The sequence below is a fragment of the Arachis stenosperma genome, chromosome 4, assembly GCF_014773155.1.
Source record: "Arachis stenosperma cultivar V10309 chromosome 4, arast.V10309.gnm1.PFL2, whole genome shotgun sequence".
In the NCBI taxonomy this organism is placed as follows: Eukaryota; Viridiplantae; Streptophyta; class Magnoliopsida; order Fabales; family Fabaceae; genus Arachis; species Arachis stenosperma.
This window is the reverse complement of record NC_080380.1, coordinates 16,888,252-16,910,805: the sequence shown is the minus strand read 5'-3', so window position 1 is coordinate 16,910,805 and position 22,554 is coordinate 16,888,252. Positions and strand designations below refer to the sequence as shown.

At 36.3% G+C, this 22,554-nt stretch overlaps 1 protein-coding gene across 1 annotated transcript; it reads left to right on the top strand.

The window, feature by feature from the left end:
• Positions 1 to 334: 334 nt before the first annotated feature.
• Positions 335 to 14,639, top strand: LOC130973199 (uncharacterized). Its single transcript, XM_057897637.1, has 24 exons — positions 335 to 769; positions 3,415 to 3,495; positions 3,931 to 4,030; positions 4,138 to 4,222; positions 4,315 to 4,361; positions 5,157 to 5,236; positions 5,749 to 5,808; positions 6,768 to 6,867; positions 6,958 to 7,035; positions 7,256 to 7,323; positions 7,445 to 7,513; positions 7,591 to 7,668; positions 7,794 to 7,889; positions 8,892 to 8,962; positions 9,527 to 9,604; positions 9,712 to 9,805; positions 10,401 to 10,499; positions 10,824 to 11,041; positions 11,132 to 11,246; positions 13,021 to 13,152; positions 13,230 to 13,337; positions 13,412 to 13,521; positions 13,603 to 13,701; positions 13,788 to 14,639. The coding sequence occupies exons 1-24, from the start codon at positions 722 to 724 to the stop codon at positions 14,320 to 14,322; spliced, it is 2,649 nt and encodes an 882-aa protein (XP_057753620.1). The 5' UTR covers positions 335 to 721; the 3' UTR covers positions 14,323 to 14,639.
• The last annotated feature ends 7,915 nt before the right edge of the window (positions 14,640 to 22,554 follow it).

Here is a 22,554-nt window from a genome sequence, read left to right as displayed (position 1 = left end):
TTTACATAATTTTTTTAGGTTGTATTGTACATAAATTTATATAAAAATTGATATTATCAAAATAAGAATAATATTATTATCTTCCATATTTTTATACGAATAGCCTCGTAATTTAATTAAATCTCAAGAAATACGTCAAAAGAAATTTGTGTTTTCTTTTCCCTTAAATTTTAATTAAAAATGGAGTTAGTATGAGTATGAGGCGCGCATGTCAGAAGTCAGAACCATAAACAAACGCGAGTTACTCTTCTCAATGGTTTGTTCGTAATTTCACTGCAAACACAGTGGCATATTGGGAAATTCGACAGCGCGAGACACAAACAAGCGTAATTGTCTTCCACTACCACTACTGCTACTTCTTCTCTTTCTGCTTAATCGAACAAGCTCAGGGGCCGGGGCACAAAGCGAAAGAGGAAAACACGCCAAAAAAAAAAAAAGAAAAAGAAAAGAAAACTCTCTTGCTTCCTGAGAGAAGAATAAATTAAATTCAGGGAAAGAACCCATAGATAGATAGAAAGAGAGATAGTTGAAGAGTTCACACGATGCTGCTGCGTGAATGGCGTTAGGGTTTCTCGTTGATCCTCCCAAGCTCGATTCCCTTTCTGCAATTGTCTCCCTGTCTTGCTTCTTCAAACCCTAATTTGACGCTAGGATTCGGTATCTTCGGAAATTTTCTTCACTGTTGAGCTGAGTTTTTTTTTTTGTTTTCTGAGTTGCTGCGATGGGCGCGCCGGAGAAATCGCAGGCGAATTCCTCTAATTCGATGCAGGCAAGCTCTCCTAACCTCTAATTGGAAACTCTCTGCTTTGTCGTAGAATCTAGTCAATGCAATTTTCTTTTTTAGCTATTCGATGTTGTGCGGGTTCGAGCTTTGATTTGGTGTTGCTTTGGAATTCATTTTTGGACTGTGTTTCCTTTCTTCTCATGAGTTTGAGATGCAGAGAGGTGTAGCTTTAGGAAATAGGACGATGCTGTTGCTTGAATAGTGAATAGTCTACTTTTGTTTTATTTATTTTTTCTTGTAATAATTGTTTTTAGTTCACTATTCATATTGTATGTGTCAGTGTGTCAGTGTGTATTGATTATTGATTCAAAGCTTAAAGTTTTATTGAACTACCATCTACAATGATGTGCTGGCGCATCAGTAAAAGAGGAAGATACTTAATAGTATGAAAGCATTCTATGAAACTTGGCTGCCAAACAAGGTTGCTTGATTTTGGCTCCCTTTCTCAATTTTTATTTATTTCTTGGTTTAGCTTTTGTCCACTTGACACATGTCTAGAAGGATTTTGTACTAATTAGCAGGGCTCTTAAACAAGTTAGATTTCCTAGGTAGTGATCAACTGGTCAAGATAATTGTTATGAACCGTCTCTCTTAAAACCTTAGTTTTTTTGAGCTTGAAGTGCGGATTGCGCTCAAGTCTATTTTTGTCTTGCACTGGAGTTATATCTCTATTTATAATAATGGGGGTAATAAGGATTGAACTTTACATAGAGCCACATGAATAAATATATATCTCTAACAATACTCAAACTTGATGATTTGGAAATACATGATGGTACAAGTCGTAAAGGACTTTTAAAGTGAAAGTAGATCAAAATTAAAACCTCTTTATCAAAAGAACTGGTTACCTTCATACCTTCTCATCCACTTGGAGGTGATTAGGAGGCTGTGCTCAGTCTTTATTAGAAGGAATTAGTAACCTGAAAGTGCTTGGTTTAAAATTATTGGAGAACTTTGGATAAGACCAGTCTTGTTTGAGCCTGAAATAAATTTCTGATGTTACCATCCTTGCTTTTAGTTGTAATTCAGATACATTCATTATATATTTTTTCTTCTGAGATCTGTGTGTTATTTGGTAGTATGGACTCACTGGGCAGCAAGCGGTGCGCACTTGCTAAAAGTCCAATTTATAGTCTTTTTTTTTGCACTTATGCTTTTAGTGCCAACTGTTCACTAAATGGACCATTACTTTTCCAATTATCTCAATAATTGCTAATAAGAACAAAAGAATCTGCATTTTTTTGTTTACTATTGTAACGTTTTGGCAATTTCTTCTTCTGTATGCAGCTTGTTGTGACTGTATTGCTACCTTGTTCTTTTAAGGGGAATACTTATTGCCTTTAATAACATGGCATGTCATGGATTTATTATGGATATGTACTACATTATTACTGGCATCTTGGTTGTCGGCACCCTCTCAGTTTTGTCAGTCTTTTACTTTGAAAAAGAATGCATAGTCCTTATTCAATTTAATTGGCTCCTTGTTCTTGTTTCTTCATATTTCTTTCTTTTCTTGGTGCAGATTGGTCAGTCTGTTATTAATTCAAGCATTTATCTAACATACTGGTTAAGGTTCAGAACTTACATAAGATATTGCATAAATGAAGAAACAAATTTTGCTAAAGAGTGTTCAATTATAGTTATTTGGTATTGCAACTTTTTCCTGTTTTCAGTTTATCCCTTTTACCATGCAGCAGCCACATGGCATCTTCCTTCTTGTGTCTTTTGTAAATGATCTTTTGCTGAGCTTTTCAATTTCGTATGTTCCATCAAATTTAAATTGTTACCTTCCATGTGTGTCCAATTCTACTTATTGGAGAATTATGTGTTACTATTCCCCCTCCCAGAAAAATGGTACCGGCTAATGTATATTTTGAATAGAGGGTATTCTATCTACTCTTGATTTTCTTTGCAAGACATTTATTCTTGTTCTATTTTAGTGAACTTTCTATTTATTGATAAACAATTTTATTAAAAAAAAAAATCTATAATTGAAGGCCAAACTCCTAACCCTATCCCTCAAAACTTACTTGTCTAGAAACATCTAATTAAAAGTGATTGAATTATGCCTCAACCAAATATTTGAAATGATGGGAGATATGGCACATTGCAACAAATATTTGGCCATATTCCTTCTCCTGAAACTTGCAAAACTAGTCAACAAAAGCTTATCTAAAATTGCAGGGCACGCTTAACTTATTAAAGATGTCTAACAAAGTATCCCATAAAAGTGAGTCACATTGCAATGCAAAATACATGTGAAATTATTTTGAATTGTCTGACATATAACACACACTTAAGGGGAAACAGCCTTATGTGGCCTTCAAACCTACAATATGTCATTGGTATTAATTTTGTTGAGCAGAACTATCCAGATAATGGATTTGACTTTAGAGGGAGATGTAGACTTCCAAAACAAGTTTATCATGGTGGATAGAGTTGTATGTGAGAAATGAGTTGGGAAATGGAAATAAGATTTACAGCTAAATATATCAGGAAATCATATGATTTCTTAGTCACTTATATATGATGTTTATGTGATTTGTAGTTGCACATAACATCATTTAATATTAAAATCTTGAGTGGTTTAAATGCCTATGTAACTTAGTAATTCTTCTTATTGGATACAGCGTGTCAAGGTTTATCGAATGAATGATGATGGAAAATGGGATGACCAAGGCACTGGACATGTCACTATTGATTATATAGAGGTTTGTCTGCTGTTTCATCCAAGCTTTCATTTCTGATCAACATGTCTGTGTGCATGTGTCAGGGGACCATGTATGCATAACTTTTCATCTTATTGTTTGCTTTTGTTTATGCTGCTAGGAGGCTTTTATCTTGACCTTTTAAATTATAAATTATAATCTATACTCGAGTTCTATAAGAAAGCGTTTATTTTTGTTTATTTTTGAGATATTCTCATCAACGATTGGTGATGCTCATGGGTATGGATTATTTCTCGTCTAATTTCCGTTACATCTTCTGCCTTACTCTTCCTAAATATCTGCGAATTGGAGTTAATAATTAAAGACAATTCTATCATATTCAAATATGGAGGTCTTTTGAGTTGGTTTTTAATCTTCTTATTAGTTATATATTGAGTTTCTTATAATGAATGAAAATCATAATGATATATAATGCAGAGATCAGAAGAGCTGGGTTTATTTGTTTATGATGAAGAAGATAATGACAACTTACTAATGCATCGCATCAGTTCTGAAGATATTTACAGGAAACAAGAAGGTAATAGCGCTCGTTATGATATATTTTTCTATTGATGACTGATAACTACACGTTTATGCTTGAAATATACGAGGGTTGACAGAAGATATCCTTTTATTATCATTCAGATACAATCATCTCTTGGAGAGATCCAGAATCTGGTACAGAACTAGCCCTTAGCTTTCAAGAGACTAGTGGATGCTCTTATATTTGGTAATGAACGTTTATTAAATATTAGTTACTCTTTCTCGAGTTTTATCGTTGCTCCTACAAACCTGTCTTGAGGATTATGCTTTTTTGTACAGGGACAATATTTGCAATGTGCAAAGGAATATGCATTTTACTTTAAATAGTAAGTAATGTAAAATTTGAATGTCATTATTCCTTCACCCACCTGGATGTTGATTATATATATCTATATGCATTTACTGAAACTTAGTGCCTGTTTATGTTGGCTTGCATATATTACTGCTTTACTATTCTGTTGTCGTGTGGTGCTATGTAGAAAATTTCTTCTTCGATTAGGGTGGATGGGTCGCACCTTTCTATGGTTATGTTATCTGTTATATATGACATACTGTTGTCTGGCTCCTAGGCCTGAGAGTTCATGCAACCATAACTGTGAAGTATAGCCATAATGGCTCTGTGTAGATTACACTGCTTTGTTTGGAATTGTTTTTAAGGTTAATGGACATGTATGTTTGGATTATTTTGAACTGATGTTTGTCAGCGATCAATAACTTAGGGAATGGATGTTGCCACTATTATTTTGATAATACCACTCCTTTTTTTTTAACAAATTCATGCAAACATAATGCAAAATAAAATCATTTGTAGAGTGACATTATCAAAAATAGGAGTGACAATACCATCACCCATAATTTACTATGCCTGAATTCTAACTTCTAATGAGGCAAAATGAAAAATGGTTGAACTTATTAAATTTATGTCCGTGTCCCTTATATAAAGTTGTTTTTTATCATGAAAATTTCATTGGCTTTTTTAACACACAAGTACGCATAATGTTAGTCCAACAAATAAGAAACATGATCCTTGAATTCTGTTTTTGACCCTTTCCTAGGCTCCTTTGCAGAGTCATATTGATTGTTTCTTTGACTTAGCCTGACTATTTTTGTATTATATTCAGCTGAGGCATTTCACAGTGTAAACAGTGAGTTAAGGGAGTTACCCGCGGTTGAGTTGTCAACACTTCCTTTGATTCTTAAGGTCTGAGCACATGACTAAATCATATAAGTTGTTGTATCTTGATTATATTTATTTATCATTTTGCAGTTCACCATTTTCCTCTCATTTTCTCTTTGTTTGAAAAATGAGAACTGCTTATTTGGGCACTTTTTGACAAGAAAGTTGCTTTTATACTTGAAAGAGATAAGGTCCCCCCTCTCACCTTCTCTTTTTCTCTCCAAAAAAAAGAAAAAAAGGGTTTTCTATCCCTCCACACACTTCCCACCCTCTAAAAAAGACACGGTGAGTGGTAGATGAAGAAATTACCTGTATGGTTTTGATTGTTCTGTCCATCTGTATTGGTCATCCTTTTGTGAAGTTGCTCTTCTCTCCTGTTGGCAGAGTAGGTTCATAAAATTTATGCAAGAGTATTACTGAGTGAAAAAAGGGTTAAATATTACTACTGAACTCTCTCATGTATTCATTTAAATCATTTTTAAATTCACATTTATCTATGACACTCCCATAAAATCCATTCTCTTTTCTGTGCACAGACTCTGGTTGAGAGTGGCATTGCAGACCAGTTGCGGCTTGCGGAGCTAATATTGAGTGATGTAAGCCACATCAAATTTATCTGTGTCAGATAAACTGTTCACCTTTGTTCTGCTTATGCATGACTAATTGAAGTTTATGTCAATTGATTCGATGTGTTTTCCTATTGTTGTTCTTTTATAATTGCAATCTAACCACATTTGTGGTGGTGGTGTTGCTATGCTGTACTGGTGTGTAGTGTAGGGTAGAACAAGTTGGTTCTTTAGTTTTATTGATATTCTTCTGTGAAAAAAGAAAAATGTTGGTTTTGTGGCCTTTAAGTGGAAAGTATAAGCTTTACTCTTTAGATGGTTTTCCCTTAGCTTTTTGTATTTTCTTTTTGCAACAATTGTTGATAATTATTATCTTCAAATATGTTAGGATGGCATTATTATTATTATTATTATTATTATTATTATTATTATTATATACAAACTTAAAAAGTATTTGAAGGTGAGTACAAAAGGAATGGAGGATAAAAATAAATCTTTCCTTAACTTAAAAAGGGAAGAAAAAGCGAAAGATGTAGAGAAAAATTCATCATTGCAGTGTAGGAACTAGCAAAGTTTCCCAATCCCTCATCATATTTGCACGGACCATTTGTTTTAAGAAGACCTTGAGCTCTTATCATATGTGGATGGACATGTACACAATCTTGTCCCAAAATGGCTTCTTCTGTGAAGGATACCCTAAGAATTACTAGTGTGCTGCTCTACCCAAATGAACAAAAAAGTATTTGCAGCCTATTTTGGCTTATTTGTTTCTATCAAATTAGTAAAGCTAGTCATATGAAAGTGGTACAAGGACTTGGGGCACCCAAAATTATTGTATTGGTAATGGTTATGCTGTTGATTTCCAATTGTGCTATTATATCCTGATGTTTCTAATATCTTAAGAATATTTATCTGATATTCATTTATTCAATTTTTATTTTGAACTCTACACATAACATTGTTCATCTGTATTTATATTTATAATGCAGCAAGATTTTTTTCGAAAGCTGATGGAACTATTCAGAAGATGTGAAGACTTGGAAAATATTGATGGCCTTCACATGATTTTCAAGATAGTCAAAGGGATAAGTCAGTGTTCAATTTTGTGCCATTTTGGTTTCAATCCCATTGATTTCATTGGCTTTATTCTTCATTTGGAGGTTTTGTGATGCTTTGCAGTATTGCTTAACAGTACACAAATTTTCGAGAGAATATTCAGTGATGAATTTATAATGGACATTATTGGTTCTCTTGAGTGTAAGTTCATCCTAAATTTGTATTATACTTAATTATGTGAAATTTTGTATTTTGCATTCAGCCACTTTATCCTCTGTGTGTGTGTGATTTTTCTCCTCCCAATGAATTGTTTTTTTCTCCTCCCAATCAATTATACTTTGTGGTTTTATTTTCTCCTTTTATATGCATAAACTAAAAAGTGGTTTATGATCTTGAGTTTTTCATTTCTTATTTATTTCAGATGATCCAGAAGCTCCTCATATTCAGCATCATCGTAAATTCTTAAAGGAGCATGTTATTTTTAAGGAGGTATATGTTTCGGACCTGATTATTTGTTCTATGCTGTATAGGAGCCAGGCTGTATGCAGTCTTGTAGCAATGCAAATAAATATCCCTCTTAATAATAATGTGCAACAATTTTCTTTTATAGGCCGTACCAATAAAGGATCGTACTGTGTTGTCAAAGATACATCAGACATATAGAGTTGGTCTTTTGAAGGTTTCACTTCGTACAAGCCATTTAATTTTTTGCTCCCTCTTTTTGAAATGAGACTCTGAGCTTTTTAGTGCTTTCAGGATGTTGTTTTGGCTAGAGTATTGGATGAGGCTACTGTTGCAAATCTGAACTCTATGATATATGCAAACAATGCCTTTGTAAGATTTGATTTTCTATCCCCCCCAAAAAAAAAAAAAAAAAAAAAAAACACACACACAAAAAGTAACTTCTACTTTGATATGTTGATTAGTATCGTTATTTTTATTTCTCTGTTATTTCCTAGGTTGTTTCTGTATTGAAGGATGACAGTACATTTATCCAGGAGTTATTTGCTAGGTTAAAATCCCCCACCACTTCTTCTGAATCAAAGAAAAATTTGGTAAGTCTGTTGATGATATTGTTTCATTTTTCTTTTAGCCTTGGCTGTGATACTGTACTATGTCCAGTATGACATTGTTATTTCATAACTTAACAATTTCCCCTCCTGGTAATTACCTTATTATATATGTGCAGTCACATTTGATGAAAATTTACTTAAAGAAGAAACAGAATTCCAGTGTCAGGTTATGCTAATAAATGGTCTCTGTTCTGTACAATTTATTTAGGTTATTATTCTGCACATTTGATGAAATTTTACTTAAAGAAGAAACAGAATTTTAGTGTCATTTTTTTTCCTCCTGTAGAATCAGTTGATTTGTTTCAAGGCACTTGTATTTTCATTTAGTATTTAACTTCATAAGACTGAATGTGCTTTAGATCTAAAGTCAGCCCAATTTGGTTGAAGTTTAAATACACTCCAGTTTCAATCTGGTTCATGGTATTACATTTGCCATCCTGTGAAGGCAATAAAATTATGGATGGAATGTGTTTTAGATGCACTCTTCTAATTTTAAATGTCTTTAATTGGAAATTTGAAAGACTGTACAATGGTTCATTTCATGTTTCATTTTGCCTTAACTTGAAGGTGCAGAAGTTATATTAGAAGTATTACAAGGGAATGCTTCCTTATTCCAATTCTACACGTTAAACACAATTAAATAGTGAAATATTTTCCTCCTTCATGGTTTTACTTTTATCTTTCCTGAAGAGAAAAAGGAACATCAATCACCTTTAGTTAGTTGCATTATAGGGAATGACATGGCAAGAATTGTTAACTAGCATATTGTTTTTAGAACTGGATTAGTTATTCCTTGTCTTTCTAGATGAATAATCATGCCTGTTTGGCCTTTATTATATATTGCTTGCTTGGAGTGTTTCCTGTCTTGCATAATTGAATTATTTTTTTCTTTTTATTCTCATGATTGAGTGATTGACCATGTTACTTATTCGTTTCTTTTTTCTTTTTTTTTTTCAATTTAATTTCTGTCTATGGGATGGACAGGTTTATTTCTTGTATGAGTTTTGTAGTTTAAGCAAGAGCCTACCAATGGTTCAGCAGCTTCGACTTTTTAGGTATGTTACATCTGTGATGGATTTTGCACAGCCTGTTCTGTGGTTTGTTTTCCTTATCCAATTTTTAGAAGCTATTGTTGCTTGCATTCTTCCTAATTGTTTACTCTGAGTTTGGTACTACCTACATAGATTACCTCCAAAATTTTCTGTTGATTTTCTTAAGATGTAATCTGAAGTAGCATCTTCGTATAGAAAAAATAATGAATGAACATCTTGAGCTGGTGCTGCTTGTTTTGGTACTATTTAATGGTGGAGACCTGAAATAGTTATCTTTCATACACCATGGTTTTCAACCTGTAAGTTATGATCATGTTTGTTTAGAAAAGATTTGATAGCTTGGGTCTGGCCTTTTCACAACTGTATGCATGGCAAGTTTTTCATGACTAAGAAACTTCCAGAAGAAACTTTTGATATACAGTTAATGCAATTTGCATTAGGAAGTTCTTGCAACTTCTCTGTTTCCCGATTATCTTTCAATTTTTGTTTTGCTCTTTATTCTGTTTTCGGAATCTTAATATCTTGGTAAAATTTATTGATTTTTTAATTTAATTTCATTATTTGTAGGGATCTGATGAATGAAGGCATCTTTGATATTATCACTGATGTCCTGCAATGTCAAGACAAGAAGTTTGTGCTTACTGGGTACTGATGCTATATTGGCCTTATGTATAAAAGTTTCAGTTTTTACTGGTCTGCTTTTACATTTTTTTGGATTAGTTTCTGAGGGGAAATATTTATCATGCTTGCAGAACAGATATCCTCATTCTATTCTTGAATCAGGATCCTAATCTTCTGCGTTCCTATGTTGTGAGGCAAGAAGGAATGACACTACTTGGACTGTTGGTAAGTATTGTATGCAAGTGGACAACTGATTTTTACCCTCTAAATGGCATGCATCTTTAAAGAAACAGCCAAAGTCAAACAACCATGTTAGTGCATTATTTCATTTATGAATTTGTTGTCTGAGTCTCTATTATTTATGTTTTGGACTTTCATGAAGAGCTTTTGTATAACATAGCTAATGATATATATATATATATATATATATATATATATATATATATATATATATATATAGTAAACACTCTAGTTGGATAATATATGTTTTTGTTTTTGGGATAAAAGAATTATTCTGTTTAGATAAAGGGAAGAGGAATAGTTATATTTAGGGCAGTAAGAGAGCATCTCTTCAAGGACAAGAAGAAACAAGAAAACAACTATCAACAAAGTTGAGTTCTCTGGTATCTTTAAGATATCTGAGATGGAAATTCTTTAGAAAGATTATGTTCTTTACACAATTACACCAAAGACTTTGTTATGAAACAAGAGGGATATTGGAATAGCGGTTGGACCTGTTAATGTATTTCCCTTTAAAATATGGAAACGTCCATAAGAAAAAGGTATTAGCTGACTCCTTTTTTTTTTTTTTTTTTGACAGGTTAGAGGAATGATAACAGATTTTGGAGATGAGATGCACTGCCAGTTTCTTGAAATCATTCGGAGTTTGTTGGACTCGTGCACGTTGTCTGGAGCACAGGTTTGTTTCCTGCTATCCTTCTCTGTTTGGTCAAATTAACCATGCATTAATACTAATTTTTTCTTGGCCACATTGATTTGTTGCATAAGCTTGTTAGCTGAATTTCAGTATGGATGTGATTTTACTTTGAATCTTGGAGTCAGCACAAATGAGAGACTGAATTTATTTGTGCAAGTGTAAATTTTGCATGTTGATTATGTCCTATCTTCTGACTTGTTTGAAACTCGAGTTGGTGTTTCATAAAGTTGGAAGATTTATTGTAGATTTATTAGATAGTTATTCATTGACTTGCTTAATGTTAACCTTTTTGTTTGACTTGCTCAGAGGGACACTATAATTGACATATTCTTTGAGAAGCATTTGGGTCAACTGATTGAAGTGATAACAGCATCATGTCCTCCAGAAAATGTTGCCCGTGCAAGTAGCAAATCTGTAGGTCCTGCTCAAAGAGTTCAGTTGCAGAGTGTGACGAAGCCAGAGATACTAGCAAACATATGTGACTTATTATGCTTTTGCGTCTTGCACCATCCATACAGGATAAAGTAATTTCTTGTATCCGTAGAGTAATTAAATTCACTTATTTGGTGCTGCTTTTGTAAATGCCAATATGGATAACTCTTTCCTGTTTGCAGGTGCAACTTTCTTCCTAATAATGTGATTGATAAAATTTTGTTACTGACACGGAGAAGAGAAAAATACTTGGTTGTTGGTGCTGTCCGGTTTGTTCGTACTATTCTCTCCCGCCATGTAAGTTTTGGCTTTTGTATGGCGCTGTAATTTGGTATATAATTTGAGTGAGAAATTCTAGTTGTGTTGGGGTACACAGAAGGCTGTTAAGTAGTTTCAATGACATGGTTTTATAAACAGAAGCTACCATTGTGGAATGGGTTATGGGGGGTTTGTCACGATAAAAGTGATTGCCTCTGGTGGTCAGGGTGTTAGAAATCAGAGTCTATATTTATTTTGACACTTTAGTTTTGTATCATAGAAATCAGAGTCTATATTTATGCTTGATCATATTTTAGGATACAAGTATTTCGTTTTTAGCTTTTCGAATCGAATAATTTGAGCATCAAAGATTCGTGGGAACAGGCCAGAACTGGCGAGTCTATATCAAAAGAAACTGGATAAAAGGTTGAGGATAAATAGAAATCTCTCTTTCACACACACACACATCTAAACCAAGTCAGACAAGGCTTAGTAGTTGTTTATGCAGTATATGTGATATATATAGTAGCGGCAGAAATAATTTTATGCACTCCCTGATAATACTGATATATAGTGATGTTCTTTGTTCTATAATTATATAGAAATTTGAAAAACCAATATACAAATTATATTGGGCTTTTTGTAGATACATGGATTCAAAATTTAGGTAATAATCCTGGTAGAGGTTTGTGATATTTTTTCAAATTTTTTAGACTAGATAATTTAGTGTTCTTTGCACGGAGTTAGTTAAGCTGATTTCTCTGGTTGGACTTGACTTTCTTTTTTTCTTTTTAAGAAAAACACATTCTTCATGTTCCATGGTTGCATCTTGTTCTCTCTGGCAATTTGGTTGTTGGAATTGTGAGTATAGTTTTAAACAGTTTGTTTGTCCTTTTAGGCAATGTTGACTGGTTCTGAGTGTAGTTTCAGAATGGTTTGAGTTTGATGACAGTTTATTTTTTCCATTGCCACTGTATATCCTTTACCTTATTGAGTGGGGAATTCAAATAAAAGCTGTATCACATCTTACATCTCTCAGAAGCATCAATTATGGTTAACTATTTGCTATTCTATTGTCTGGAGGAAAAAGGAATTTACAAATAGAAAAAGGAAAGAGAGACAATAAATATCTGCACAGGAATAAAGCAAAAGAGAAAATGTAGGTCCAAGTGATTGAGCTATGTAACAAAGCATGCCAATCTGAATAATGCTATACATCCAAGTGTTCTTATTAACCAAGTCCAATCAAGTTGGTCTAACATCAACAAAACTAGCAAGCACAATTAATTCTACCTGTTATGTTTTTGTATGCATGTATAATTAAATTAGATGTATGCGATATACTATATTTGGAAAGTAAACAGGTAAGAGAACCTGTTGATTATGAGTTAATCTTAGCTGTTATAGAGCGAGCATCCTTATTCTTGTTGCCTGCCTAAAACAGGTGTAGATTATTTGATATTTATTTTTTATACTTCTCACCTTTTGAGGACAAGAAGAGTAACAGTTATATAACCACAGTAGTTTGTATAACTTCGGGGCATATTGGTAGACTTAGTTATTACTTTAAGTTGCTTATGTTATAGCTTCTAGTGTAGATGTTGTCCATAATCGTTTTATAAGATTGCTTGTTCTAAGATTCACATTCAAAGTTTGTTTGAGCTGGATGACTTTTTTTTATTCTGTGAAGCTGGTTAATATCATTGTGATTTCATTTCTTTTACCCCTCTATATAATTCTTATTTCCCTTCAGACTGTTGGTGGCTTGGTCCTCATATGTAGTGCAACTAATAGTTTGTGGGTTTGCCTGCAGGATGAGCATCTGATTATCCATTTTGTTAGAAATAATCTTCTCAAACCAATTGTAGATGCCTTTGTCGCCAATGGAAATCGCTACAATCTGCTTAACTCTGCAGTTCTTGAACTTTTTGAGTATATTCGCAAGGTAGCTCTCCTTTATTATGTAGTCATTGTGGATCTTAAGTGCCTAGCATGATTTTGTGCTGATTACATTTAATGCAGGAGAATCTAACATTGTTGCTGAAATATATAATTGAATCCTTCTGGGACCGGTTGATGAAATTTGAGTATTTGGTATCCATTCGCTCACTGAAAGTAAAGTATGAGCAGGTATATTCCTTGTGTTTACCCAACTCTTATCAAGCACATGGTCTTGACTCTTGAGCTTACATGCTTGCCTGCAGTGTGTAGATAATGGTGGTACAAAAAGTACATCTAATGTGACTGACCTTCGAAGACGAACTGATGAGCGTTGTTTGGAGAAAGAAGAGGAAGAGTACTTTAATGAAGACAGGTATGTATATTCTTTCATGAATATTATAGTTGGTTTTATACAAATAGCATGGTGTGTCTTGATTTTTGGTGGTTTATTCAGTGATGAAGAGGATACATCTGCATCCATTTCGCGAAATCAGAAAGCGCAGCAGCAAAAACCTGTTTTGTCCAATGGAGTTGCTGCAGGCTACTCGCAGAGGTATGCTGGCTTATGTTAGAGTTCTCCTAGTCCAGTTCTCTCAATCATCATCTGTAAAGTGATGATGCCTTTTTCTTGATTTTCAGTCCAAGGTCTGGTGCACTGGTTGATTATGATGATGACGAGGATGATGAGGATTACAGGCCGCCACAAAGGAAGCAACTGGAGACTTCTGAAGAGGATGAAGGGACAATGGAGTCTCTCAGGCTGAAAAGGAAATTGCCTTCAAAGGATAAGGAGCCTGAGTCAGTGAAGAAGCAGAAACTGTCTAAGAACTCAAAATCAAAAGATAGTGTTTTTGCTGCGTTGTGTTCAACATTGAGCCAGGCTGTGCTACCTGTTAAGAGAACTGCAATGAACATTCATACAGGCCCTTGGCCAAATGATGGGAGGGAGAGCCCAGGGGAAGGCAATCAAGAAAAGGGGCCAAGTGTTTCTGGAACCTGTTCTGAGATTAGCAATACAACAAATGAAGAGAACCATTTAGATAGAGAAACTGCTGCCTCGAGAAATGTTTCTGAAAGGTTACCTGGCACCCTGGAGAATGGCCAGTTGGGTACTGAGGAACATCCATTGGTTTCACCAAAATCCTCACCAGAGATGGCTGTCAACGGATCTTAGGCTTTCAGAACCGTATTGTGGAAGGCTTATTGTTCATGTTGTCTGACCTATGGATATGCTGGTGGCTAAGTGGTTACTGAGCGTACGCCAAAGCTATGAGCCAGAAGAAAAGAAAGGTTTTCTACAAGGGGGTAAGTTCTTATTTTGCATTACGTTGACAACATGCAGAGATTCTGTACAGTGTCGCTGAGATGTGGAAGACATTAATACTGCAACTTGGATCTGCTCCTATGCTTTGGTTGGCTATTACAGGCTTTGAGCATAGTAATTGTTGCTTTTGTGTAACATTCACCAGCGATAATTCTCGTTTTCTTTTCTGTCTCGCCTAATTTTACCAACCACCTCATTTTCATGGTTCCTGCCAGAGGGTCTGGGGTGGGGGTTGATCTTGCTATCATTGTTTCGCCGTTTTCTAAGTTATATCAACTTGATAGAGGGCACTAATATTCGCCCAACACAGGTTTTTACTTTTCTGTTTTCTTGTTCTTCCCCCCTTTTTTTGTGGTGGATGTGATAATAGAGAATGTGCAGTTGAGTTTAGGACCAATATTTCAGAAATGTAGTAATGAGAAAAACATAGTCCGTTGTAAATCTGTATTAAGCTGTTAACGCATGCATTGGACTTGCAATGCAGTTCTGTCAACTTCAACTGTAATTACGATGATTAGCTTTGCCCTAAGATCTGTACCCCATCCAAAACGCAAAAAGAAAAGTTTTGCTTTGAAATTTTATATTGTTGTGACTGCTTGACCTTTAGCAACTTAACGTCCATCTCATGGTAGTGTTTGTTTTGTTCCTTCAGTTTTGGCTGCAGTGATCTTATCTTGTGACTTTTCCTTTTGATTTGGTTGATAATAATATTAAGGGCAAAGTATTCTTACATCTAAGATCCAGTGAAATAAATTTCTCTTTGCTTATCAAGTTGAATCTCCTAAGTTTTCGGTAATATATTTAATATTACGGCATAACAGTAACTTCTTCAAAGTAGGTTTAGAAGAGTTTAATGACTTTACACGTTCCTTTTACAAATTAAATGAGTCATGATGAATTTCACCAAAGGTTGGAGATGAGGTACGTGAATTTGCCATAATACTATTAACATTGAAGGCAAGGTTAGCCTTGTCTTCAGGATGCTCATCACGCCTAATAGCAACAATAGTGTTACGATGGGTAACCGGAGATTAATGGACTGGATTGATAAGGTTGGTCTAATCGTCTGTTGGAGGAGGTCTCTGACTTGATTCGCGTCAGAGAGTTGCCGTCCGACTTGTATGTATAAAAGAATGGGGAGTGGTATCTGCAAGAACATTTCGATGCCTAAGTCAGTAGAGGGTTTTACAGGTTTATAGAGTATTGGAACTTAGAGATACTTGAGAGGTGTCAGGGTATTTATAGTGGTGAAGCAATAATCACCGTTGGAGTAGTTCCACCTTTTTAGGTGGATAACCGTCCCTTTATCTTAGGGAAGTTGAGATATGGTTCCTGGAAGTGGGTTGAGAGATTTTCGAGGCAGTTACTTATTTAAATAAGGATTATCTGCTAGCTAATCTTCGATCCTGACTTCTTTAAAGAGGAGTGCGTGTCGAACCGACCACTTCTGAGGAGGTCTGTGAGTAGCGAAGGCCAATCTTTGGATTGGGCCTTTTTGACTCATTTGGACCTGCGTCTAAATGTTGGGCCAGGATATGAACAATGCCCCTACTCGAGTCCGATCTCTTTTTAATTATGAGTTGGATTCGAGTATTTGAACTCGGGCTTGTAGCCAACGTGAATTAGGAACTGACCTAATTTAAAAATTTTCAACAGTCGCGTCTAATCAAACGTTGCGTCCGTTAGGGGTTTCGTATTTACACGTGGGGAGTAGTTACATTGGTAACGGCGCATATCTTTAATGATAGCCTCGTTTTACTGTTTTGTCCCTGGCGTATCTATTAATACTTTTTCCTCTCTTTCTTCTGTTTCTTTCGTTTTCTGAAATCTCTTACTCAGAATCCTCATTTCCTCAAAGGGAAAGCTTTTTCCCTTCTTCTGTGGAGTGCTTCGCTGCTGTTCCTACTCGCTTTTACCTCCATATATAAAGGTTAGCCTTTTTCTTTCTCCTCTTTATTATTGAATGCTTTATTTTGTATTTTTAGAGGAGTTTTGGCGTGTTCATAGCAAGTCTGTAAGCCTAGTGATTCTGTTTTATTTGTGGGGCTTGCTTTGATCCTTTAGGGATCCCGTGTTTGATCTCCTTTTCGTTTTTCTTTATAAGTCTCATTGTCTTTTTACCTACTTCTTTTTACTACAAAAGATGTCTTCTCTCGAGTCTCTTTCGCAATGGATGGATGTTACTGTTCTTGGGGAAAAACCCCTAGTGGATACTAACTATCTTTCCGAACTTTGCGTTCATAATATGATTTGCCTTTTAGAGGAGGATGAGCCTAAGTACGAGTTGTTGGCCCCGGGTCCCGAAGATCGGGTTTGTTTTGGGAGGGCTATCGATGCTGACCCTCATTTTTTTTTATGTATGAGAGTCTTTTCACCCGTCTGGGTTTTTTTTTTTTTGTCTTTTTTAGACTTTGAGATAGAGGTTTTGAACCATTGTCAAGTTGCTCCTACTCAATTTCACCCCAATTCTTGGGGTTTTATGAAAATTTACCAGCTTGTTAGTCGAGAGCTGGACTTCCTGACCTCTTTGAAGATCTTTTTCTATCTCTTTCATATGACCAAGCCTTTCAGTGGGCAAAATAATAAGCAACAATGGATTTCTTTCCGGGTCATTCAAGGTCGAAAAGTTTTCTCCATTTTTGATGAATCTTTTCATGACTTCAAAAACTTTTTCTTTAAATTTCAAGCCGTAGAGGATCACCATCCCTTTTTCCTGGACGAAAGTTCTTCTCCCCGCTTTCCTCTATACTGGTTAGAGGCTTCTCCTGTGGAGAAGTATGGTCTGGATGACTTAGATGAGGTTAAGGAGGTTGCTGTGAGGTTCTTCCGAGAAGTTTGGGAAAAGGGCCCCTAATCTAGATACCAAAAAATTTCTTCAAGGGTCTCCGAGTTTTGTGCGGACCCAATTAGGTAGTTTTTTTGTTGATTTAGATAATTTCCAACTTGTAAGCCTCCGATTTGCTATTTCTGACTTCTTCCGATTTGTAGAATAATTCTTTGTTTTTCTCCTTTTCTAGAAATGGTGAAGAAAGGTTCTAGCTCCTCCTACTTGAAGGTCCAAGATGCTAAGAGGAGGTCTCGGAATCGAGTCGATGCTGCCAGGGCTGCTGGCACTCTTCCTCCTCCTCCTCCTCCTCCCCCTCGTGATTTGGAGACCTCTTCTCGTCCTATTTTGGTATCCTCTTTTTCTGCTTCTTCTCTTCCTCCTCCCATCCCCCGGCCCGATCTTCTCCTGAACCCGAGAAGAAAAAGCGCAAGACTTCTGGCTCTTCTTCTGGAGGTTTTAACTTTGATGGTCCTAAATTCGTTCAGAATCACATCTTTTCCCATACTTAAATTGATATGGATGATGTTTTCGTTCAAAATCATCTTAATATTATGGTTCAAGGGAGTGTTCGGGCGGCTAGGGTGTGCACAAAACTTCTTGATATCTTGGAAAAGACTTCCCTTAGCTCTCTGGGTTCTACCCAGAAGGTTGAGGAGTTGGAGGGGAGGATCTTCCTTTATCAAGAGGAAGAGAAGAGGCTGAAGGAAGAGGTCGCCAATCTGAGGAAGGAGAGGAACCATCTCCAGGAGAGGGAGAAGAGGTTGATGGGTCAGTGTGCCATGGCAGAGGGCCTTAAGGAGAAGGCGGAGCAGAATTATGTCAGGCTCTTTGGGGAGAATCTTGACCTGAAGAAGGAGCTGGCAATAGGTTGGGAGGCTTATCAGGATTTAGAGGACTCCGTGGCTGAGAGCACAGAGGAGGCCTGGAGGATCTTTAAGGAGCAGGTCGGAGTTATCGCTCCTGGCTTGGAGCTTTCTCCTTTCGATCCTGATAAGATACTTGTTGATGGGGCAATTGTCTCTCCTTCCCGACCTGAGACTGACTCCGACCTGAAGACTCGCGGGCAGAGAATAGTAGAATCTCCTCCTCATGAGGAGCGGCCAGATGGAGACCTACCGAGTTTTTCTGGGGTGCCTGCTTCTGCTGCTGAAGAGACTTCTCCGTCCTCTCCTGCCGCTGATCCAAATTATGGTGGCTCTTAATTTTTCTTTTGTTTGAGTTGACCTATTTGGGGGCCCAGCATGTGGGCCCCTTTTTTGAACAATTTTATTTGTTTTTTGGGGGTTTGTTGGTAATTTTTTCTGGCCTTTTATGGCCGCAAACAAAAAATTTATTTATTTTTGCTTTATCAAAAATTACCCTTTTTTGGATAAGGGTTTAAGATATCTGGTGTGTGCATGCTTTTCGTCGTGATTTTTGCTTAGGCTTTTTATAGAGAAAACCCTTTTGATCTTTTTGGAAGAATCTTCTATCTTGGCAAGTTGCGTTTTATTTTTCAAAAGACTTGAAAATAGCTTCTGTCTTCCTATTTGATTTCCTTTATCTCTTTTTCGTATTCCTCCTAAATTCAAATTTCTCATTTGAATTGTTCGTAACATAGGCTATTTTCGCGATGCATTTAATTTTTCTCGGCTTTTCCGACTTTCTGGTCTTAATATTCCTGAGTTACATGATTTGCTTTTATAACCTCTTTACACCGACTTGTACCTCGTCGTTTTATCCTGCCAACCATATAGGTCGGGCATGGGATTTTCACGTTTTGTCGTGCTTAAATTGGTGCGTTTCGTAGAAAAAATGGTGATAACTTAATGGAATTTACAAAGAGATGTAGGAAAATATCTTTATTTATTAGGCAAAAGGTACTTTTTGCTACTAAGGGATTGAAAATTGTTGCCCCTTAGCCTCCACTTTGATGCCTTGTTAAAACCCCCTTAAGAAAAACCCTTCTTTTTGGAAAAAAATCGTGAAGTCGGAAAAAAGAGTACATCAGGGAGTGGAGTTCGCTTTTAACTATAGTACTTTTGCATGTTACAAGCATGCCACGACCTAGGTAGTTCGGTACCGTTTAAGTCGGTCACTTTGTAGTAGCCTTTTCTTAGGAACTCATTAATTTTGTATTGCCCTTTTTAGTTAGCAGCAAGCTTTCCCTCCCCGACTTGTTAACTCCAATCTCGTTTCTAATCAAGACCAAGTCGTCTGGAGTGAAACTTCTTCGAATGACTTTCTTGTTGTATCTATTCATCATCCTTTGCTTTAGCGTTGCTTCTCTTATCTGGGCTTGTTCTCAAACTTCAAGGAGTAGCTCGAGTTCTTCTTCGTACCCCTGTATGTTGCCAACCTCGTTGTAGAAGCTTACCCTTAGACTTTGCTCATTGATTTCAACTGGTATCATGGCTTCTACGCCATAAGCAAGTCAGAAGGGTGTTTCTCCTGTGGCAGATTGAGGTATGTCCGATAAGCCCATAGTACTTGAGGGAGCTCCTCAGCCCACGCTCCCTTTGCATCTTGCAACCTTTTCGTCAACCCTGCCAGTATAACTTTGTTGGCTGCCTCGACTTGTCTATTGGCTTGTGGATGTTCAACCGAGGTGAACTGATGCTTGATCTTCATACTGGCTACTAGGTTCCTGAAGGTAGAGTCAGTGAACTGAGTGCCATTATCAGTGGTAATGGAGTGAGGTGCCCCATACCTTGTGATAATGTTCTTTTAGAGGAATTTCCAACTTCTCTGGACTGTGATGGTGGCTAATGGTTCTGCTTCTATCCACTTCGTGAAGTAGTCTACTCCCACTATTAGATATTTGACTTGTCCAGGCGCTTAGGGAAAGGGTCCTAATAGGTCTAATCCCCATTTTGCAAAAGGCTATGGAGAAGTTATGCTGATGAGCTCCTCGGGGGGAGCGACGTGAAAGTTTACATGCATTTGACATGGTTGACACTTCTTTACGAATTCATTGGCATCTTTCTGCAAGGTCAGCCAGTAGAACCCGACTCGTATGACTTTCCTAGCCAAGAACCTTGCTCCGAGATGGTTCCCACAGATACCATTATGGACCTCTTCTAAGACTTCTATTGTCCTTGAGGTCGGGACGTACTTTAACAATAGTGTAGATATCCCTCTTTTATAGAGGATACTTTTTACCAAAGTGTAGTTTTGTGCTTCCTTCCGGATCTTCTTGGCCTTTTTTTCCTCTTCGGGTAGGATGTCGAATTTCATATATTCGATTAGTGGGTTCATCCACCCGAGGTCCAATCCGAATACTTTAAAGATGTCTTGTTTGCCCTCTATTTTTGCGACAAAGGGTTCTTGGAGAGTTTCTTGGATCAGGCTTCTATTATTTCCCCTTAGCTTGGTACTAGCTAGCTTAGAGAGGGCATCTGCTCTGTTGTTGAGATCCTGAGTTATGTGTTTGACCTCGGTCTCTGCAAAATGCCTAAGATTCTCTAAGGTTTTGTCTAAGTACCTCTTCATGTTAGGATCTTTAGCCTAATACTCTCCATTTATTTGGGAGGTCACCACTTGAGAATCGCTGAACATGACTACTTTGGTCGCGCCGACTTCTTCTGCCAGCTTTAATCCTGCAATCAAGGCTTCATATTTTGCCTGATTGTTAGAAGCTAGAAATTCAAATTTGAGGGAGACTTCCACTTGAGTTTCCTCTTGGTTGACTAGTATTATGCCAGCACCGCTTTCGACTTTATTGGAGGATCCATCCACGTATAGCTCCCATGCCGTGGAGGCTGATGCACCACTATTTCATGGTACATCATGTGCTTAATTTGGGTAGATTTTTTCACCTTTTCTCACATTTATCCAATGAAATAGCATGAATTTTTTTATTCTCCTTTATTTGTACTTAAGTGTGAAAACATGCTTTTTAGGCCCTTAAATTGGTGATTTTGAGTCACCTTAATTTCATTCGATGCCTTAATGTGTTTGTTGAGTGATCTCAAGTTCATAAGGCGAGTATTGAATGGAAGAAGTGAAGAGAAAATCATGCATAGTGGAGAATCCATGAAGAAACAAGAATTTGGGATGCTGAGATAGATGCGCACGTGCAGCAGACGCGCACGCGTGAATTTGAAGTTACATGGCGACGCATACGCATACATGACACATACGCGTGGATGAAAAATTGCCAAGCGACGTGTACGCGTGACCCACGCGTACGCGTTAATGTTCACACGTGATTTTATTAAAGTGAAAACGCTGGGGGCGAATTCTGGGCTTGCCAAGCCCAAATCCAACTCATTTTTTATGCTATTAAACCCAAGGACTGAAGGAGTTAGAGACCAATTAACACATAGTTTAGTTTTAACATGCTTTAGTTAGTTTCTAAAGAGAGAAGATCTCTCTTCTCTCTAGATTTAGGATTAGGTTTAGATCTAGATCTACTTCTTCTACTTCTTCTCTTTTGCTTTGATTTTCCTTTTTTATCTTTTGTATTGTTAGTTGTAGTTTATGAATTCTTAGATCTACATTTTCTTTCAATGCAATTTATTGTTTTCATGTCTTTTAATGATTGCTTTAGTTTTCTATTGTTGATCTCTTGTCTTGATTAGTTGTAGTTACTTTAATCCTTGCAATTTATGATGTTTGCTTTTATTGCCTTTTATGTGTTTGATGAAATATTTCTTCTAGTTATGAGTTAGGTTTTCCTTCTCTTGACTTAGGTTGAGTAATTAGTGACTCTTGAGTTATCAAATCTTTTGTTAATTGATAATTGAAAGTTGCTAGTTAATTTGAATTCCACTAAAGCTAGTCTTTCCTTAGGAGTTGACTAGGACTTGAGGAATCAAATTGATTTATCCATTTGACTTTTCTTTATAGTTAGAGGTTGACTAAGTGGGAGCAATGAACAATTGATGTCACAATTGAGGAGAAAAATGAGGATAGGACTTCTAGTTCTCGTTCCTAGCCAAGAGCTTTCTTAATTGTTAGTTGATTTCCTTTGCCATTTACATTCCTTGTCTCTTAATTCAAAAACCCCAAAATATACTTCCTAACCAATAATAAGAACACTTCCCTGCAATTCCTTTGAGAGACAATCCGAGGTTTTAATACTTCGGTTATTATTTTTATTGGGGTTTGTTACTTGTGACAACCAAATTTTTGTATGAGAAGATTCTTTGTTGGTTTAGAAACTATACTTGCAACGAGACTTTATTGTTAAATTCTAAGCCGTCAATTTTCCATTCATCAAAATGGCGCTGTTGTCGGGGAATTGCAAATGTGCGCTTGTTATTGGTTATTGT